This window comes from Ascaphus truei, chromosome 5, assembly GCF_040206685.1.
Source record: "Ascaphus truei isolate aAscTru1 chromosome 5, aAscTru1.hap1, whole genome shotgun sequence".
Lineage (NCBI taxonomy): Eukaryota > Metazoa > Chordata > Amphibia > Anura > Ascaphidae > Ascaphus > Ascaphus truei.
The window spans coordinates 94,476,051-94,495,478 of NC_134487.1; the positions used below are offsets into that span (position 1 = coordinate 94,476,051).

General features: G+C 39.4%; 1 protein-coding gene across 1 annotated transcript in view; it reads right to left on the reverse strand.

Annotated features, from left to right (window-relative positions):
• Positions 1-19,428, reverse strand: part of TRHDE (thyrotropin releasing hormone degrading enzyme) — a 930,657-nt gene that overhangs the window by 464,686 nt on the left and 446,543 nt on the right. The window contains exons 4-5 of the mRNA XM_075600229.1: positions 15,283-15,437; positions 10,637-10,750 (exon numbers count right to left, since the gene is read on the reverse strand). Of these exons, the coding sequence (XP_075456344.1) occupies positions 10,637-10,750; positions 15,283-15,437 (269 nt within the window). The remainder of the gene's footprint in view (positions 1-10,636; positions 10,751-15,282; positions 15,438-19,428) is intronic.

Consider the following 19,428-nt stretch of genomic DNA (forward strand, 5'->3'; position numbering starts at 1 on the left):
TCTTCTGAGAACCTGGACTTTCTTGACTGCGAGTTACTCCAAATCTCATGGAATTCAAATCGGCTACAAATCCCATCCGCCTCCGCTATGTTTGATATTGAGAACTTGGCTGCAGAAATCGGGATTTAGTCTCTGGCAGGCAGGCCGGTTGCTCTGCTATTCGCACAAGAGCAACTTTGAAAAGCCAGCCTGCACTCTTACTACCAGAGAACTTGAAACTGATTGGCTAACACATTCTTTAGTGTATTCTAAGTTTCATTCACAAAACTCAGCAGCCAATCATCACGTGGGAAAATTCCCAGCAGCCAATCAGAGCCCAGCCGGCTAGAAAGCCGGGTCACTGGGAAAAATGAAATTGCCAAGGGACAGCGCAAGTTTACCAGCTCCGTCCCTGGCTATCTCAATGCCATCCACTGGGACAGGCTCCACCAGGCCTGGCAGAACAATGGCAACCCGAATGACTGCCATTGTTTTCTGGACCTTGCTACTTCGCACTTTCCCGCTGTCCATTTGCTTATCAAAGCTCTGGCATTCTCTGAAGTGTTTGAATTCCGATGTCCAGCAGACTTACCGGCACTTATGGGTTAGCTCAGGCAGCCTGTCTGGACATGGGTTCCGAATGTAAAACTGATATACTTCAGAGACTCTGGGTACAGGGGACATACTAAGAAAGATGCTTTACTTTTATTATTAGCTGCCTTATTCCCCATATACTAACTTTGGGACTCATACTGGACTCTGAGTCCCCTCTCAACCTTATATATGGTTGGGGCACCCACAAACCCTACACTGGTGCTGGGGTACCCCCCTTTAACCTAGGGATTCTCTCAGCTGCAGGGATACCTATTCATCCCTGTGCCTCATTCTCCTATCTGGGCTATGCTTAAGCAAGGTACCCTAATGGTGAGTCGCGCTTTCGTTTTCATGGAGAGATATTGCCGGGACAATGTGCCTACATGTATCCGAGAATCAGGCATTCCAGGGTACATTTATGGGGGAACCGACAACTCCAGACCCAACCTACTAGGCAAATTCTGACAACAATTCCTCCACAAACATTCCCTTAAAACTCATACCCTAGCAATCTCTGCTCGCTGGCATGCCCGGAAAGGGAAAAACACATAACATAATTTTATTACATGTTATACATTGGAAACAGTACAATGTTACTGGGCCCAAGAGCTAACTCTTGTGGACCCTTATACATGGATCAGGGGTAACCAAAATGGGCTTAACCTTTATTTGAGAGCCTGGTTACCCCATACCGTCACAATTACTCATGGAGACTGTGATGGCAGATACAATAGATATCTTATAAAAAAGGTTGGACATATTTTTAGAAAGGACAGGTATACAGAGATATACAAAATAAGTAAACATGGGAAGGATGTTGATCCAGGGAGTAATCTGATTGCCAATATTTGAAGTCAGGAAGGAATATATTTTTCCCCTTATGCGATATCATTGGATGATATTTCACTGAGTTTTTTGTTTACCTTCCTCTGTATTAATATACTGTAAGTAAATATATAGAATAAAGTATCTGTTGTCTAAATTTAGCATAGGTTGAAATTGATGGACAGTCTTTTTTTCAACCATCTACTATGTAACAAATGCAAATACAATCTATCTTTCAAAGGTGAGTCTCTGGAATGTAAATACAATTTGTCTTTCAGTGTAGGCACATGTGTGGTCTATGTAATGCAAATGTGTGTCATTTGTGAATGATAGTTCTATGTAAAGTGCCATTTACCCGGCTGAAAATTGAGTGGCAGCAACCCTTTGAACCCATAGTAGAAGTTTGGATGGAAGTTTATGTAGAATGTGGAGTTAGTTGGTCCGTCATGATATTCCCTCAAGAACTGAGCTGGCATCATGTGTCAGCTGGGGGTAGGTACTCGGCTGGGACCATATTGGCGTGATCATTTATGACACATCTATTCAATCTATTCCTTCTTCTCCTTCAAAAGTTGTTATAATCTAACAAACCTAACCATGACACATGCAGTGTCCAGTACCAGTCCTTCTTGCCGGCGCATGCTATTCTAATTAAGCAATCATTAATGGTTAAGTTGTGTTGAACAGAATTCTTCCAGCCTTGTTGGCCCTTGTCGTAGAATGGGTGCTTTTTTGTGATATAATAACATGTTTATTTCATAGTTGCTTTCTTAACTGTTCCATCTTGTATGGCACAAAAGATCATAATAGCATAAGTGATGGTTTTGTGTAGCATGTAGAGAGTGGCATGCTGACTAATTTTTCAGCGTTATGAGAGATTTTTTTTCAAATGCACAGTTATTTACTTAAGTGAGTCCAAGGTCATTTAACAAAGACAGACACTGTTTAAAGAAAAACATGTCTACATTGTACACTATTTTGAATTCGAACACCTGCAAATTACTCTAGTGTAGCCTTCAAGGGCACTACTGTAAGTATAATATGCGTACATATTCAGTGCGACACCTGCAGACTATGTAGTCAACTGCATCAACATCAATAACACGACATATAAATTATTCTTGCTCACTGTGTCAAGACTTGGTTCGGTTGCGGGCAAAAAAGTGACACCAAACCTGCCGGCACCCATGCCAACAATCAATCACGCTCCATCTGTATTTAACAGAATATGCAAAGTTGTTCAATCATAACACCTAATATAATGTTATAAAGCATAAAGTAATATATTCTATGATATAGTCTATATTATCACCTTATTATAGGTGCAGCCACATCTACAGAGTCACTCTCCACCAGGTGAAAAAATATGTTACATCTATTCAGATTTAGATTGGGCCAGAAAAAAATGTATGTACTATGTACATGTGACATAAATAATGTATTTTCCAGCTCTCAAGACATAATTTTTTTTTAATTGATAGTAGATTTAAAATCGTCTATAAATGTAAAAAAAAACATGTTATGAATTTACACCTGCACACAACATGAAATAATGCACATTCAATTAACATATGTTATGTGTAACCTATTATAAGTCTATCATTATATGGAACTGGGCATAAAAGTACACAACATATGCTACCTTCAAGACGTAAATGCAATTACATTATGTGACATTTATGTGATTTGTGACATAATGTACTCCTCACTATCTTTTTCATGCAATGGATGTGAAAAAGTATAATCCAAGACTATTAGCAATTGCATATCTGAAAACATTACCAGGAATGCTTTGATTTATAAAATTCATATTACTCTTAACAATACGCATCATACAAATATTATTCACAAAACAAACATAACACCATTTGGGGGGCTTGGTGCGTATCTAAACGAAACTTGCTTCATACATTATGTTTTGACTAAGGTATTGTGTGTTGCCTTGCTGCTTTTATCATTTCCACAAAGAATCTCTGGGACATAACACCTGAGTCATCCCAGTGGCACTAGTCTTTGACGGCTGCTAAAGGGCAGCCCAAGGGTGTCACTATTTCTTGAACAATTTGATTATATAAAAATCTTACTTACTACAAAATAGAGTTGCTTCTTTGTATTTCCAGACTTATCATAACATTGGTGAATGTATGGGGTGGGGATTGGACACAATAGTAAGGAGGGAGTTTGTTATGTTGGTGTTTATTTTTGCAGGTTTGGTGTTTTGTGCTAGTGGGGTATCTTTGTCTAGTTACATTAACTTAATGATTAACAAAGGTTTGAATTGGCTAATACACATGAAGTTGGCAAAGTGGGGTAAGTAATGAATAATTTGAAGTGGATTAACCCCTTTCATCAGGTAGAATAAGTAATAATAATAATAATAATAATAATAATAAATGAGGCTGCTTCGTGGATCAAACTACAGAGAGGGATCTGTTTGGGGAAGTGAGGTTGTTTGCAGCGGGAGCGAGCAGTGCTGGTCCGGATCATTTACATTCACTTCACTCAGCTGGGTAACCAGAGCTCTCCTACATTATCTCTTGCTTTTTGGGCAATTGAAAAGAGAAAAAGGAGGAATGGTGGAGCACTACAACAAATGTCCATAGAAAAATAAACAAACAGGAGAGTGCGTTTCCCATAAAAAATAATTATTTAATGGTCATGAGGACAAGAAAAGGGCAAAAAAGCCCCACCAACGTTTCACGCTTCTCAGAGCGCTTTGAGAAGCGTGAAACGTTGATGGGGCTTTTTTGCCCTTTTCTTGTCCTCATGGCCATTAAATAATTATTTTTTTATGGGAAACGCACTCTCCTGTTTGTTTATTTTTCTATGGACATTTGTTGTAGTGCTCCACCATTCCTCCTTTTTCTCTTGTCATACCTACTAGAAGGGGGCACAACTAAGGACCCCCACTGCTGGATTACAAGGACGTTGCAGCTTCAAAAGTGAGTCACTTGCTTGCTACATGTTTTCCTGGCTATGATCTCTGACATTTTGGTATTATCTAGGGTGAGTTATATGCGTATGACTCCTGGTGCCAATGTGTGTTAATTTCTCACTATGTGGTGAGTTCACCATCCAGGAGTTTATACCCAATACCTGTTGCCTTCATTCAAGTATTTATCTTGGGGATCTTTCTACAAGTATTCTTTACTCATTCAATTATAAAAATGTTATCGGTCTTCAGCACCACGCATTTACATTCTTTTTGGGCAATTGTAAGATAATTTATTTATTTAGTATTACTGTTATTATTTTAGCATTGTAATCCTTGCCTATGCTTTCATACCTTATTGTATTATTTTGAGTTTTTACCGTGATTTGGTAAAAATTCAAAACCAATTCTAAAATCACAAAAAAAAAATATTTTGGAAAAAAATAGGACCAAAATCACAAACACAAAAACATTTTAGAACCAAAACCACGTCTATCAAAACACACCATTTTTTTTAACAATTGACAATGTCATGAGTGAAAGTGCCCACCCTTAATGTTAACATTCATCAAAATAAATATGGATTAGCGCTTCCACATTATGTAATTCATGATGTTTTCTCTTGAGAGGAAGAGAAACGTGCAAGCAGCTGGTGTTTGTCAATTCAGACTAATGCTGCTAAAGACCAGGAAGCATGCTTTTGCGATTAAGGCACTGAGATCTCCAGTACAACACTCATCCTATTGTCATTTTCTGAAAACAGTATGATGGTCTGTGCCAGGATTTTGTGACATCTTTAGCATAGATATATCCCATGCTTCTCTTCTTCTTTTTTGGGGGTCTCTACGTACACTGTACGTGAAACTGAGACACCTACCTTTTCAATTGACATTTTTATATGTTATGTGACACTTACTCTATTGTAATCCTTTTTTTGACAACAGTGCCCTTCAATACACCATACGTCACAGCTTCCTTAGAAATGCATTTGACCCGGGGTTGGTACCACCTCGCCAAGAGCTATTTAGACCATCCTCCTGCCGTTTTCGTGTGCTCTGCTGTATCTCACGCGGCATTAACGCGGCCAATCACCCCAGGCACACGTGTTTATCGCGGTTGCTTTATTTGAATTTCATGGATTCTGTTTCGTATCCGTGGCAGAAATGAATGAATTGTAATGTGTACAGTACTGTTCTACTGTGCTACTGTGTCAATTTCAGTGTTTAACACTGTTTAACACTAAAATGCTATTTTCTACACTCGCGTCTTAAGGCGGGAAGTTTGGAAGAAATGACATGGGTATTCCGAGGCATACAACGCATGAAGTGTTCGAATAACGGCCGCTGCATCTGTATGTTTAATGGGTTTAAGTGAGGTGATGGATGATAGTGTTGTCCTGGGAAGCACACACACACACACACAGAGACACACACAAACACACACAGAGAGAGAGAGAGAGAGAGAGAGAGAGAGAGAGAGACACCCACACCCACACTAGGAATTTACAGTTACTATAAATATAGAAGTGCAAATAGCTAAAACAGGTGTACGCGCGTTATAAGTCAAACTTATTTGCATTTTGTCACTGAAATTGTATTTTGATTTTTAATTAAAAACATCACCATCAGAAATACAATTTGTGTAACAAAACAGTGACAAAAGACAAAGAAGTTTCACTTAAAATGTTCGTGCTCTTGTCGCTTCCCCTGTCTTGTCTACCTTTCCCTGCCCTCTCCCTTTCCCTTCCCTCTCCAGGGAGCATAGATTCCACCCAGAGCGTCTAGCCGACACGATAGTTTGGGACACATCCGCCAGAAACCTCAGATATAATTTCACAAGTAAGTATGCAGATCACTATATATATCATTCCCTGCTTCGTAATACATGGCGTTAACATTAATCTCTCACAATGTGAAGGGCTTTAATAGCCCAATCAAAAGAAAGCTTGCTTTTACAGATTACAAGAGAAAACAAGCGGATGTGCTATTTCTACAAGAAACACACTTTAGTAATAATAGCTCCCCCAAGTTCCTAGATAGGGGCTTCTCCCAATTTTATACAGCATCAGCATCGGTCAAAAAATGTGGGGTAGCCATCGTATTTAACAACTCAATCCCATTTATTCTCCAGACAATCAAAAAAGATGTAGATGGTCGTTATATCATTGTAACAGGGACCATACATGAGCAGTCTATTACGTTGGCCTCCCTCTACGCGCCCTGTACACAGGATGCGTCCTTTTTTGACAGATTCTTCCGCCTGCTAAACTCAGCAGCTAAGGGATACACTATAATAGCAGGAGATTTTAACATCACAATGCAATCTTCAATAGACAGATCAGGGGGAAATGACTCCGATAATAAAAAAGCTCAAAATTCCCTGCACAATGCCCTGAAAGATAATCAATTAGTAGACATATGGAGGGAGCTCCACCCTACGGCAAGGGACTACACTTTCTATTCCCACCCACACACCTCATATAGCAGAATCGATTATCTCTTCGTTTCGTGCCACCTGGTCCCTAAGGTCAATCATACAAAGATTCATGATATTTCATGGTCTGACCATGCACCAATTGAGCTCAGGTGCAACAATATTCAGACCAATAGACCAGGCGCAAACTGGAAACTTAATGAATCTATTCTTAAAATACCCGAAACCTGCGAAACGATAGGTCAAGAAATAACTCAATTCTTTGAGATAAACACAGGCTCTGTGGAGTCCCATATGACTTTATGGGAGGCTCATAAAGCAACGCTAAGGGGCATAATAATTAATCTCACTGCTAAAAGAAAACGAGTGAGGGATTCCAAAATTCGGACGCTCCAATCCAAATTGTATTCCCTTTCATCGAGTCATAAGACCAATCCCGATCCACTTACGACACAGGAACTTAAAGATACAAAAATTGAATTAAATATGTTATTGACTTCCCGGGCAGATAACTCCCTATGTTGGTCTAAGAGGAAGTTTTATGAAAAAGCTAACAGGCCGGATACGATGCTGGCGCGCGTACTGAAGGATAGGCAATCTAAGTTTAATATCCAAGCTATACGCTTAAAATCGGGTGTACTTACGGCCAATCCTAAAAAAATAGTGGAAGAATTCGGTTCATTTTATGGCTCCCTATACGACGGTAAGAAGGTGGCACACAATAACAACACGAGCAGCGCACTAAGAGATTTCTTAGCCAGCTCAAAACTGGAGAGATTGACAGAGCTAGACAGAGAAGCTATGGGCGCTGACTTCACATTAGAAGAAGTGTCGCAGGCCATCAAGGAGCTTAAGCCATCAAAGGCACCAGGCCCTGATGGCTTTTCGGGGCTTTATTATAAGAAATTTTCCGAATCACTTGCTCCGAGGCTGCTCCAAATGTTTAATGCTATCTTAGCAGGAGCCCCTATTCCTGGGGACATGCTGCGGGCGTCTATATCACTTATACATAAACCTGGCAAGGATCCGCTAAATTGTAAAAGCTATAGGCCAATATCTCTAATTAATACCGATATCAAAATATATGCGAAATTATTGGCCAACAGATTAAGTCATATCCTACCCAGACTAATACACCCAGATCAGGTCGGTTTTGTTAAGGGGAGGCAGGCACGGATAACACCCGACGATTTATTGATCTGTTGGAATTGGCTAACAAAAATAACACACAAAGCATGCTATTAAGTCTGGATGCAGAAAAAGCTTTTGATAGGATAGACTGGCCATACTTAAAAGAGACGCTCGCGGCATTTGGCTTCGGAAATCGGGTGAGTAGAGCGATTATGTCACTATACTCAGGTCCAACCGCCAGGGTCATACATCAGGGCTTCCCCTCGGTCCCATTTCAAATCCAGAGTGGCACAAGACAGGGATGCCCTTTATCTCCCCTCCTGTTCGCCCTATGTATTGAACCCCTCGCGGCACGAATTCGAGATAGCCCGGATATCTCAGGGTTAAACGTTTACTCCCAATCACATAAAGCGGCCCTGTATGCTGATGATATCCTATTAATCATCTCCAAACCCCTTACGTCATTACCTAACCTGTTTGACCTACTAGATAAATTTTCCAAGGTCTCAGGTTTCAAGATTAACCAATCCAAATCTGAAGCTCTGAATATCAACCTCCCTAGGCATACAGAGAAATTACTGAAACTAAATTTCAATTTTAACTGGCAAAAGAACTCGATAAAATATTTGGGGACCTATATCACCAAAGATGCAAAAAGCATCTATAAAGCAAATTATCCCAAACTGATCTGGACTCTAAAACAAGACCTAATCAGATGGTCTTCCAAGAAGATTTCTTGGATCGGAAGGATTCACAGCGTTAAGATGAATCTACTTCCCCGTATCCTATACCTCTTCCAGACACTACCTGTGCCACTCAAACTGAAGGACATACTCTCACTTCAGTCTGGAATATCTAATTTTATCTGGGGAGGTAAAAAACCGAGAGTAAATAAATTATCTATGAAGAGACCTATCTTAGCGGGTGGCCTAGCGGTACCCTGCCTGTTGTCATATTTTAAAGCGGCTCAATTAAGCCAGGTCATACAATGGCATTCCGACCACAAATTAAAAAGATGGGTAGAGCTCGAATATGCGGCTTGCTCCCCTTTAGAGCTTAACAATTTGATTTGGCTACCTAAAACATCAAGGAAAAACACTATTTTACCGCTCACCTCAATAGCTAACTCCTTATCTCTTTGGGAAGCATCAAGATTAAAAAACTCACTTACTTCAGCAAATTCCCTGATGTCACCCATTTGGAATAATCCCAGCTTTGCACAGGGTCTTATTGGTCATAATCACTCAATTTGGAAACAAAAAGGCTATACTAGACTCAAAGATCTGGAGGGCCATGATCTAAAAATTAAATCTTTTGACCATCTCAGACTAGAAAAAGACATTCCCCATGCTGAATTCCATAAATACCTCCAGCTCAGATCATTTTATAATAAATTTGCCCCACACCCCCCATTGACGAATTTTGAAAAGCTCTGTCGGGCAGAAACCGACACTAAGGGACTCATATCTACGATATACAGAGAGGTAGTCGAACCTGCAATCTCAAAGCACCAATCACCTACATTCCGTACCCAATGGGAAAGGGACCTGGGGGAGACCTTGGACGACGAAGAGTGGAATGCTATATTACTAGGAGCCGCAAAAAGTTCTATATGCACCACACTGAAGGAGAACGCATATAAAGTTCTTATGAGATGGTACCTCACCCCACTCAAATTATCTAAGTTTGTACCAGGGTCCTCCCCATTGTGCCCTAAACAATGTGGAGGAACAGCTGACCTGTTACATATGCTGTGGTCTTGCCCGCTGATATACCCGCTATGGGAAAAGATCAGAAATTGGATCCAGAGAGTATTTGATCTCACTATTCCCCCAGACCCTTGGCTGTTTCTCATGAACAGACCCCTAAAGGGCCTATCAAAATCACACAATAAACTAATTGCACATTTTGCTCTAGCTACGCGGTGCGAGATCGCAGCACTATGGAAACGCCCCGATATTCCAATTATCCCAAAGATTCGGAATCGTATTTGGTTTATCTGCCAGATGGAAAAGCTAACAAGCTTAGTTAATGACACTGGCGACAATTATCTAAAAGTTTGGGCCCCCTGGCTTGCCCAAACAGACATCCCTGGGGTAGAGCGTAACACAATTTGGCTATAATAGTAATAAATGCGTTCTCCTTTGGGGGCATGAGAACCAACCCCACACCTAGAGCCTCATACTCCTTACGCCCAATCACTTATTCTACAGAAAGGCCTCACTAGTTGATACATAATCCTCACGCTGTCCTGGTGTTCCCCAGATATATTCTTGTCCTTGGATACACCTTCCCCCTCACCCCCTCCTTTACCTCCTCCCCCCCCCTCCCCTTTTTATTTTTTTTTTATTTTTTTATATATTATTATTTACCCCAGTACCTTACACATGACGATTCCCACTCACGTGGTTAAGTAGGGCTCGAAAAACTACGTGAGTTTATTATGCTTTTGTTATTGTATATGATATGCTAAATATGCACCTGATGTCTTTTTTTTTTATGTATAAATACAAGTTATAAAAAAAAAAAAAAATGTTCGTGCTCGGCACACACAACTTTTTTATGAATAAAGTGGACATGGTTGGATTTTTTTTGTTAAATTAAAAGGCTGAATAGCTTGATCTGTCAGTTTATTTTGTATTGTAGTAGACTGGCTTTGGATCGAGATTCCAAATGATAACTTTCAATATATTTTCTAAATTATGTAGTGTGATTATTTGCAATTCAAAACCAGAATCTTACCATATTCCATCCTGGATAAAGGTAGTCTGTACCAACAAATTCAAAATAATGAGCAAGACCTTCTTTGAGCCAGACATCTTCCCACCACACTGGTGTCACCAGATCTCCAAACCACTGCAAGAAATGTTTATGTTTCATTAGTTAAATAGTTCAGCCCATAATTTTCTAATGTTTTGATATCTCTTCTTTTCTTTAGAAAACCTCACATGATAGTCAGATCATTGGATCTGCGAGACCAAATAGATACATCATTATACTGTATATCAAAAAACATTGACTACAAACAAATTTTATTGGACTAACATTAAAACCTTAATAATACAAACAGTGATATTTTGTTTTTATCTTTTGACTCAATCTTCAAAATGCTAATAAGAATGAATGCTGTTAATAGCTTGGTACAATCATTAATACAGTATGTAGGTAGCATACTCTTTTTAAGTTGCATCCTGAATATGGAAAACATTAAAACTCTTTGAAAGAAGCACATTTTTGGGAATAGCATGTAAAGTAAGCATGACTTAAATAGGTATTGGGTATATAGGTATCTTAAATAAATATGCACTAAGCGCCGATAAAAAAAAAATCGGCGGGCTAATCAAATTGCCATTTTTGACAGTATTGTTATCACGGTATGCAGAAAGCCCAGACTACCTGTGATAGCAACATTTTCCAAACTGGCGAGTAGCCAGCGACGTTATGATAGGCTCTCTGAAAAGGGCTCACCTGGCGTTCTTTCTGCTGCAGAGAGAGATAGACCCCTCTCCCTGCGCAAATCTCACCCAAAACGAATGTTTTTTTTCGTTTAAATGTTATTACTAGTGTAGATGAGCAGGGGGTCTCCGGAGCAGAACCGCGTTGATTTGAGCTCTGTGTACCCCCTAATTCCTGAGATAAAGGCCCCGTTATAGGGTGCCAATATCTCCTATGCATTTGATTTCCACGGGCACGTGACTGTGGGAATAAATTTGCCTTCGTGCTTTTTTATTAGGGTGACCATTCACTGCTATAGTGACTTATCATGCCCATATTAAATGGGCATGATATACTACTATGCCAATCAATGGGTTCAAAATGGGTATAGTGGACCTGGGTTGGGTGTTTAGGCCTCCCGGGTGGGTAGAGGGGGAGGGTGGGTTAACCCGGTGGGTTAACCCCTTAATTACTATAGCGGTTATTAACCGCTAACATGATTAAGGGGTTAGAGGCCATTAGATTGTATTTTTTAATGTATTCTTGCTGGCATCGGAGGACATGGACCTGCAGTATGCTGATGAGAATGCCCTTCATGATGGCAGGGGTAAGTAGAAAGGTTTATTTACTTTATTTATGCTGGCTGGCTAATGTTTGATTTCGTAATGGGCAAATTAGCTATTTTCCATATCTTGATAGTTATTTTGCCCATTACTGTACTGTATGCGTTGGGAGGAGGTGTATTTATTGCAGTGTTTGCCAATTTTGTTTTTTTGCAACAGGCCAGCAGGGACCCACGAGGATCCTCAGACACCCACGGGGACTACAGGAGGACCCCAGGACACCTACAGGGACCACCCGAGAACCCCCAGACACCCACGGGGACCACCCAGGGACCACTGTGGTGCCCCCGGACACCCATGGGGACCACCTGGAGGCCAACAGACAGCCGATGAGACCACCCGAGGACCCCCAGACACCCGGGGGACCACCTGGGGACCCCTGTGGGGCCTTCTGATACCTACAGAGACAACCTGGGGGCCCACAAACACCCGCAGGGACCCCTGCCGGCCTCTGGTATCAATCCTATGTCTAACATTTTTTTATGGTTTTATGTGGGGGCACAGGGGGTGGGTCAGTTGTGTATTGGTGGTTAATACATATTGTAATGTTTATTGGGGGAAGAGGGGGTGAGTGAAGGGCCAAGTACCCACTTCACTCACCCCCTATGCCCCCAATAAAGATACTGTTGTTCCTTAACCCTTTCATTGCCTTGGTGGTTAGCCGCAAAGGTAATGAAGTTGCCTGAAGTTGCATTTTTATTGCATTGGATTGATTCCATGGGGTCTCAGGTGCTGATATTAATGGGTATCAGTTCCGGAGACCCCCGGCACCAATTTGATGCAGGAAAAATTCATTTTTTTTCTAAGTCCCGTCTCGATGCTTATCGTCAGCTTCTCACTACCTTCCTGACAACTTTTCCTGGCGGGACGATTTTGAGAGGAAATCTCTATTCTAAAGCCGCGATTAGCCTCAATAAGTTAATCGGGACTACTAGAATTGCACGAGTTTGAAAACCTGCCGATAAGTGGCTTATCACCGCTCGTTTGGTGTTTTTTTGTTTTCCTCGGGAAAAGAAATTGCTGAAAAGGTCTCTTATCGCTGACTTACTTACTTACTGACTCGCTATAGGCCTTTTTGGCGATAAGGCGTCGATAAGTAGCGTATCGGTGGTTAGTACATATGCCCCATTGTCTTCAGCATTGTGTCCCTATAGAATGTTTTGTTTTATGTTTTCTAGTAGTTTTGGTCTTCAAAAGACAAAACCGTGTATTATATTATCTATTGTTTTATTATTCCCATTACAAAACAATAAACATAATAATCTAACGGGCGTTATTTCCTCTATTAACATGGGAAACATACACAAAATAATATGTTACATACCTTGTGAATTCAGGAAAAAACGCAAGCGTTACCATTATTTTTAATAGTGCTTTGTTAAAACTTGTGTTAAATAACACTGGTTGAATCTGTATTATAACAAAATACCAAAAGCTCTTATTTAATTCGAGCTATCCTTGACTTACACTGAAACAGTCAATGGGCCAGTTTATCTGTAACTCAAGCGATGAAAAGAAATACACGCCAAAACTTAACATTTTCAGGCTCTGCCACCTCCATTAAAAAGTAGCTTTAAATGCTATTTTTCTATTTTAAAATGTGCTAATCACCTGCATTGGTTCCTTTCAAAGAATTCCATCTAGAGTCAAAGATGGAAGGCATGCTGATTGCACAGTAGGGTTTCTTTCTTTTCAAGTTGAAGGCTATGATTATGGCTGTTACCAAGGAAAAAGAAGAGAAAGCTTTCTGTCCCTTTAGCAACCTGCCTTAATAACATTTGCGTTTAACTTGGTATTACTAAGCACACCAAGTACAACGGAATGGGTTTACTTCAAGATGAGGGAACAAGTTGACTAAAATATGCCATGACATTACTTTTACAAAGTTGTAAAATGTATATACTGTCAAAGGTGGAACATCCGGTGCATAAAGAAGAGTGAAGGCCATTAATTATGGATAGAGGTTGGAGGGAGACTGTAAAACAGCTACATACATCTGTACTTCGAGGGTGGGTTGATGTCAAATTGATTTCAGCCAAAACAAAGTTTGACATGAAACTTGGCCAGCATCTGCTGGTGTTGCAATAAATCATTTATCCAAGCTACTACTGTACTCTCTCTCAAACACATACATTATAATTGGAATAAAGTTAGAAGAGTATTGATTGAAGTCTGTGGGGATCTGCACATGGTTATTCAATCAACTTCTCATATTAATGTAGTCACTTTACAGTATCTCTACAGTAGCTACTACTGTAATTCATCTGTGATATATTAAGGATGTACAGTACATACAATTATTCTTTCTGTCTGCTTTACTTGTTAACTTTTTCTGTTGTGATTATAAGGGATATTGGGACAAAAAGATTAGATTTTTCATAGCTTTTATACATCAGTAAATCACATTGATCACTGTACATAATAAAGATGGGTGTATCAGACCAAATCCATTTCCCGAATTTTCTCTGAAATTACCTCCAAAATCTGTTTTGCTGTACAAAATCCACAAACATAATTCAATGGTTTAAATCCGTGCATATGCTTCAAAATCCGTTATTGGACACAACCCATGGACAGATTTGTAGAATTCAATGCGCAGATTCAGCAATTCCATGGCGGATGCTTTAGAATCTGCCAGCACATTGCTGAGTCTGTGGATTGGATTCTACAAATCAGTCCAAGGGTTGCGGAATCCGTGGAGTATATTGGTAATAATAATAAAAAAATCTGCAAAATGCGAATCACCATTTTTGACATTGATCTGCTGAAATCTGTGGAGCAAAGAACCAGCCGATCCACTGCGGGTCCAAATTCGCAAAAAAATTTTTTTACCCATCTCTAGTACATAACTGTAGAAACTACAGATCTTGATTCTCCCCAAAAATGTAATGCTAAGATCAACAATATATAAAGACTCACCATTTCTGCCCTAACAACACCAACATACTTGTGAGTCTTGTAAGTACAGTATAATGAGACAGAATGGAGGAAAGCTTTTTACAACGTGAGTCATGCATATGTACTGTAATTGCAACACCTCCAGTATACTGAAACTCTAGGTAACTTGCTACTTAAATAGAACTGCCTTTAATGAAAATGTGGCTTACAAATAACAAATTTCTTATAAAGGTGCCTCAGTCTATAATTTAAAATCTAAGGATTCAATCATATCACCACTTAAAATCATAATTACTTTACAAACATAAGATCTTCTGATTGTAAGTTACTGTATCTAACAATTTGGGAATTGTACTGGTTCTGGAAAACTTCATGTCATTTTGGAAAGGTCACAATAAAAATTGTGCACTGTGATTTAAGAATGGCACCTACCTGATGGCAAATTTCATGTACAATGACCATGGTGACATCAAGTAAGTAAGAAATTGAAGAGATGCTTGGATCAAGAAGTATTCTTTGCTCCACGAATACACTTAGACCCCAGTTTTCCATAGCAGCATATGGATGCTTAGGCACAGCTAATAAATCTAGAACAGATCAAAAATAGTTATTATAGTAATTATAGATTACATTATTTACTAATATATTATGTAATTTATAAACTTTAACATGTATCTCCCCACTTTATTGTAGGACACATACGGTAAGTGTCCATCTAATAATGTTTTCATCTAGGAATAGATATACGCGCTCGTTTTAAGTGAAAAAGGGGTATTTCAGATCGTTTATTAGATATTCAAAGATCGATAGAGCACAACGTTTCTGAGTGTTATCCCTTCCTCGGGTGCTACTCCGAAGTGTTGCACTCTGTCGATCTTTGAATATCTAATAAATGGTCTAAAAGAATAGCCTTTTTCACTTAAAACGAGTGCGTACATCTATTTATGGATGAAAACTATACACAGTGATGGGAGATCCCGCCATATAGATACTCAGCACTGTGTTAAATACTTTTGAAAAACCCTCCCACTTCAAAACAAAGTACAACGGGAGTGCAGGGCAGGTACTGTATATCATGTTCTCTTTTTCAGCTCATGCCAGAGGAAAGAAATGTATTAATCAATTGTAAAGTAACGACATTCATGTAGTAATAATGAGGTGCATGCATCAGTTTACGCACATACGATATTTGATTAAAGTGTTCATTTAAGGATATGATAATATGATCCCATATTTTTCAAGTCACATACAGTACATTAATAAAATGTTAACACGTTTAACTATTCTGTTGTGGACACATGAACAACGTTTGTAAAAGAAGACAAAACCAGGGCACACATTGTTATCTTTAAAAGACATATGCATGCCACATTACTACAATGAGAATTACATTATGGTTTTGTGAATGTCCTGTACTCTTTTGCTAAATGGGTCACATGTTCATACTGTATATAACTGGCTCCCAGCTGGAGATTTACAAGGAAGCTATGTCCATCTCCATTTGCATGTATCTACTGTATTTATTAAACTGCCTATTCTTGTTAAAGCCTCCCCGATGAAGGTAAAATAAATAGGCAACTTATTTTGAAAATTAATATATAGGGTATGTCCAGTTAATCTACTGTTTATCATTTTGCATCATCAAAGTCGGACATCCAATGCCCTTGTTGTGTAGTATCCTTGTTTTCCTATTTATCACGTAAAATGTTTGTAAGTGTTATACTTAATTTTAATGTTTACAGTCAGTTCCTGTGAACTTCCTTATTTGTAACTGAAACTCAATTCAAAATAGAGTGCAGAGTGCAATCAGAATCAAAACAGTTGAGATAGCATCCTAGAAAATGTGTGCCAACAATATTTCATATAAAAAAAATGTTTGATTATTAAATAAACAAAATATTATGTAAAAGAGAATGAGAGATAGAAAAAACTAAATACAGTACAAGGCCTTCATAATTAAATAAACAGAAAACATTGCTCACAAAAAAAGTGGTTAATTCATGTTTATAAATATCATCCTTCTTTGTGTTTATAGAATGTTAAATTGTGGAGAAAGCAGCCATTCCATTTGTAACTAAATCATTATTACAAAAACATATTATGAATGTAAATTACATGAACATCGCCATCACTGGTAATGAATGTAACGTCTGTCTAGTATTTTGTATTTAATTTTGAAAGATTGTTTGCACATATTTACAGTACAAGTTTGTTTTAGTTTTTTTAAATGATGCAGAATCATTATTTAAAAAATCTTTTGACATTTTGGAATTAATTCCAATTCTGCATAATGATTGCTTGAATCACTGCTCACTTTCAGACCTATCTTTCTGCTTAAAGCAATCTTTTTTATGTTACTGTATGTTAAAAGACTGTTTTCTAATGTTGCCCCCAAAAACCTTAAAAAAACATATGTACACTTAAGAATTTGTTGCTGATGACAACACAACTGCATTTTTTGCTGCCTTTTACCCAACATGGTGGTTACAAAAAATGGTGCAGGTTGGAAGGCAGCAAGAATGGACAGATATAGATAAAGCCCTTGGTCTCTGTCTGGTTTCTTCCTTTCTCCTCAGGAGAAAATACGTACAGATGTGGAAGACATTATTGCACCTGCTAGCGCACCAGTGGGTGAAATAATGCACTAGTCCTGTTCCTTTTTCACAGGACTAATTCAAACACAATGCTACAACGTGCCAGTGGGGGCAAAAACATATGCACATACATATACCAGAGACAGAGAGAGAGACAGAGAGAGAGAGAGAGAGAGAGAGAGAGACAGAGACAGAGCCAGAGACAGACAGAGACAGAGAGAGTAAAAGTCATGAACAATTTTGTGTGTTGATGATGTTTGTAGCTCTGAAAGCTGAAGAGATGTTGGTCTTTTTGATGCTAGCAATGTTGAAGTCATAAAAATAGTCATGGCCGGTTGGTAACATTGTGGGGCTTTTACTTTCTCCTTCGCAATTTCTTCGTGCAGTGACATCATGATGTCACGTAATGTCTCGTTGTCATTGCAACGAGACCCCATTTGATGTTGCGGGATGATGAGGGACACTGCAGGAAGACATTGCAAAGGAGAAAGTAAGAGAGTTACACAGGCCCCGCACTCTCCGGCAATCAGTCTGATTCTTATGGGGAAGTGTGGGGCCTCTATAACCACAGGGCTCATTGCAGTGGCACTGACTTCATCACCATCACACTGGACCGGATGTGAATAAACTATTAATAAGTGAATAATTAATTAGTTTGCCCTTAATCTAATAGTATTAAGAATAAATATATGAAAAACAGTGAGACAATAATAATAATTGTAACTTAAACCACAGAAGATGTGTCCCAGTAATTACACTTGATGAATAGTCCAGGGAGGTTCAAAGTCCAACAAACCAGTCCTATGGAGCACTTTGCAGCTTCAGGAAAAGTGGTATAGCTATCCACTGTAAACCTAAAAACACAAAACACAGAGAAGCGCAAGCTCCATAGCATAAATCTGTGTAAAAATCAGGGTGAATTTAATTAAGCAAGAGCAGTCACAAGGAGATGCACTTGCAATATTTTCAAAAACACATTTATGGGAGAGAAATATCTGTGGGATGTCATCAAGGGGGGAGAGAGAGCCCAGCAAATGCTGGGTGCACCTGATCGAGTAGAAACCTTGTGCAGCCTCCAACAGCTCCTATCACACGCTGACGCCTTGTATCTGTATCTCACAGAACCTGTGTGGCTTATCCTCCATCACTGCTTTGATTCTCGGCAAGGAGAGAGTCAGTTGGCTTGGCTGTATTACTCGTTTGGCTGCTACGAGTCCAGGGGCTTAATAAATTCACCCTGATTTTTACAAAGATTTATGCTATGGAGCTTGCGCTTCTCTGTGTTCTGTGTTATATATATATATATAAGGAGTAAAGTATTCAGCAGTACAACTGAATGCGGGACAAAACCATGCCAGGACCCAAGATGCAAAACCTGCGCAATGCTCTACACAGCGGACACAATACAAATACCACACAAGAATCGGGAATACAAAATCAGAGGAGGGTTCACCTGTTCCTCAAGCAATGTCGTGTACCTCATCATGTGCATGAAATGCCCAGGGGGCTGCTACTACATAGGTGAGACAGGACAGGGGCTAAACAAGAGAATGAACCTGCATCGCCACAGCATCACACGCGGAACAAGAGACAGTCCTGTTGGCGAACATTTCTCTGACTCTGGCCATAAGATGAACGATCTGAGGGTTGCCATACTCAAAGGTAATCTTAAAACCCCGAAAGAGAGACGGTTGCATGAATACAAATTTATGCAACTGTTCGGGACACTTAGCAGTGGCCTAAACAGAGATCGAAATTTTATGAGTCATTACTGACACTAGCGAACTCTCTTCCCATGAGCGCTAAAGGCCATGTCTGTACATACTGTGCTATATGTATGCACACACAGCTGTCTCTCACACATACTAATACTCCTTATTTTTCCATCCATATACACCAATAGGGACCACATAGTATCCACACACACTTTTAGTTGTGCTACAAACTCTCACATTTCCACACCCACCCACACCATTTATATCCC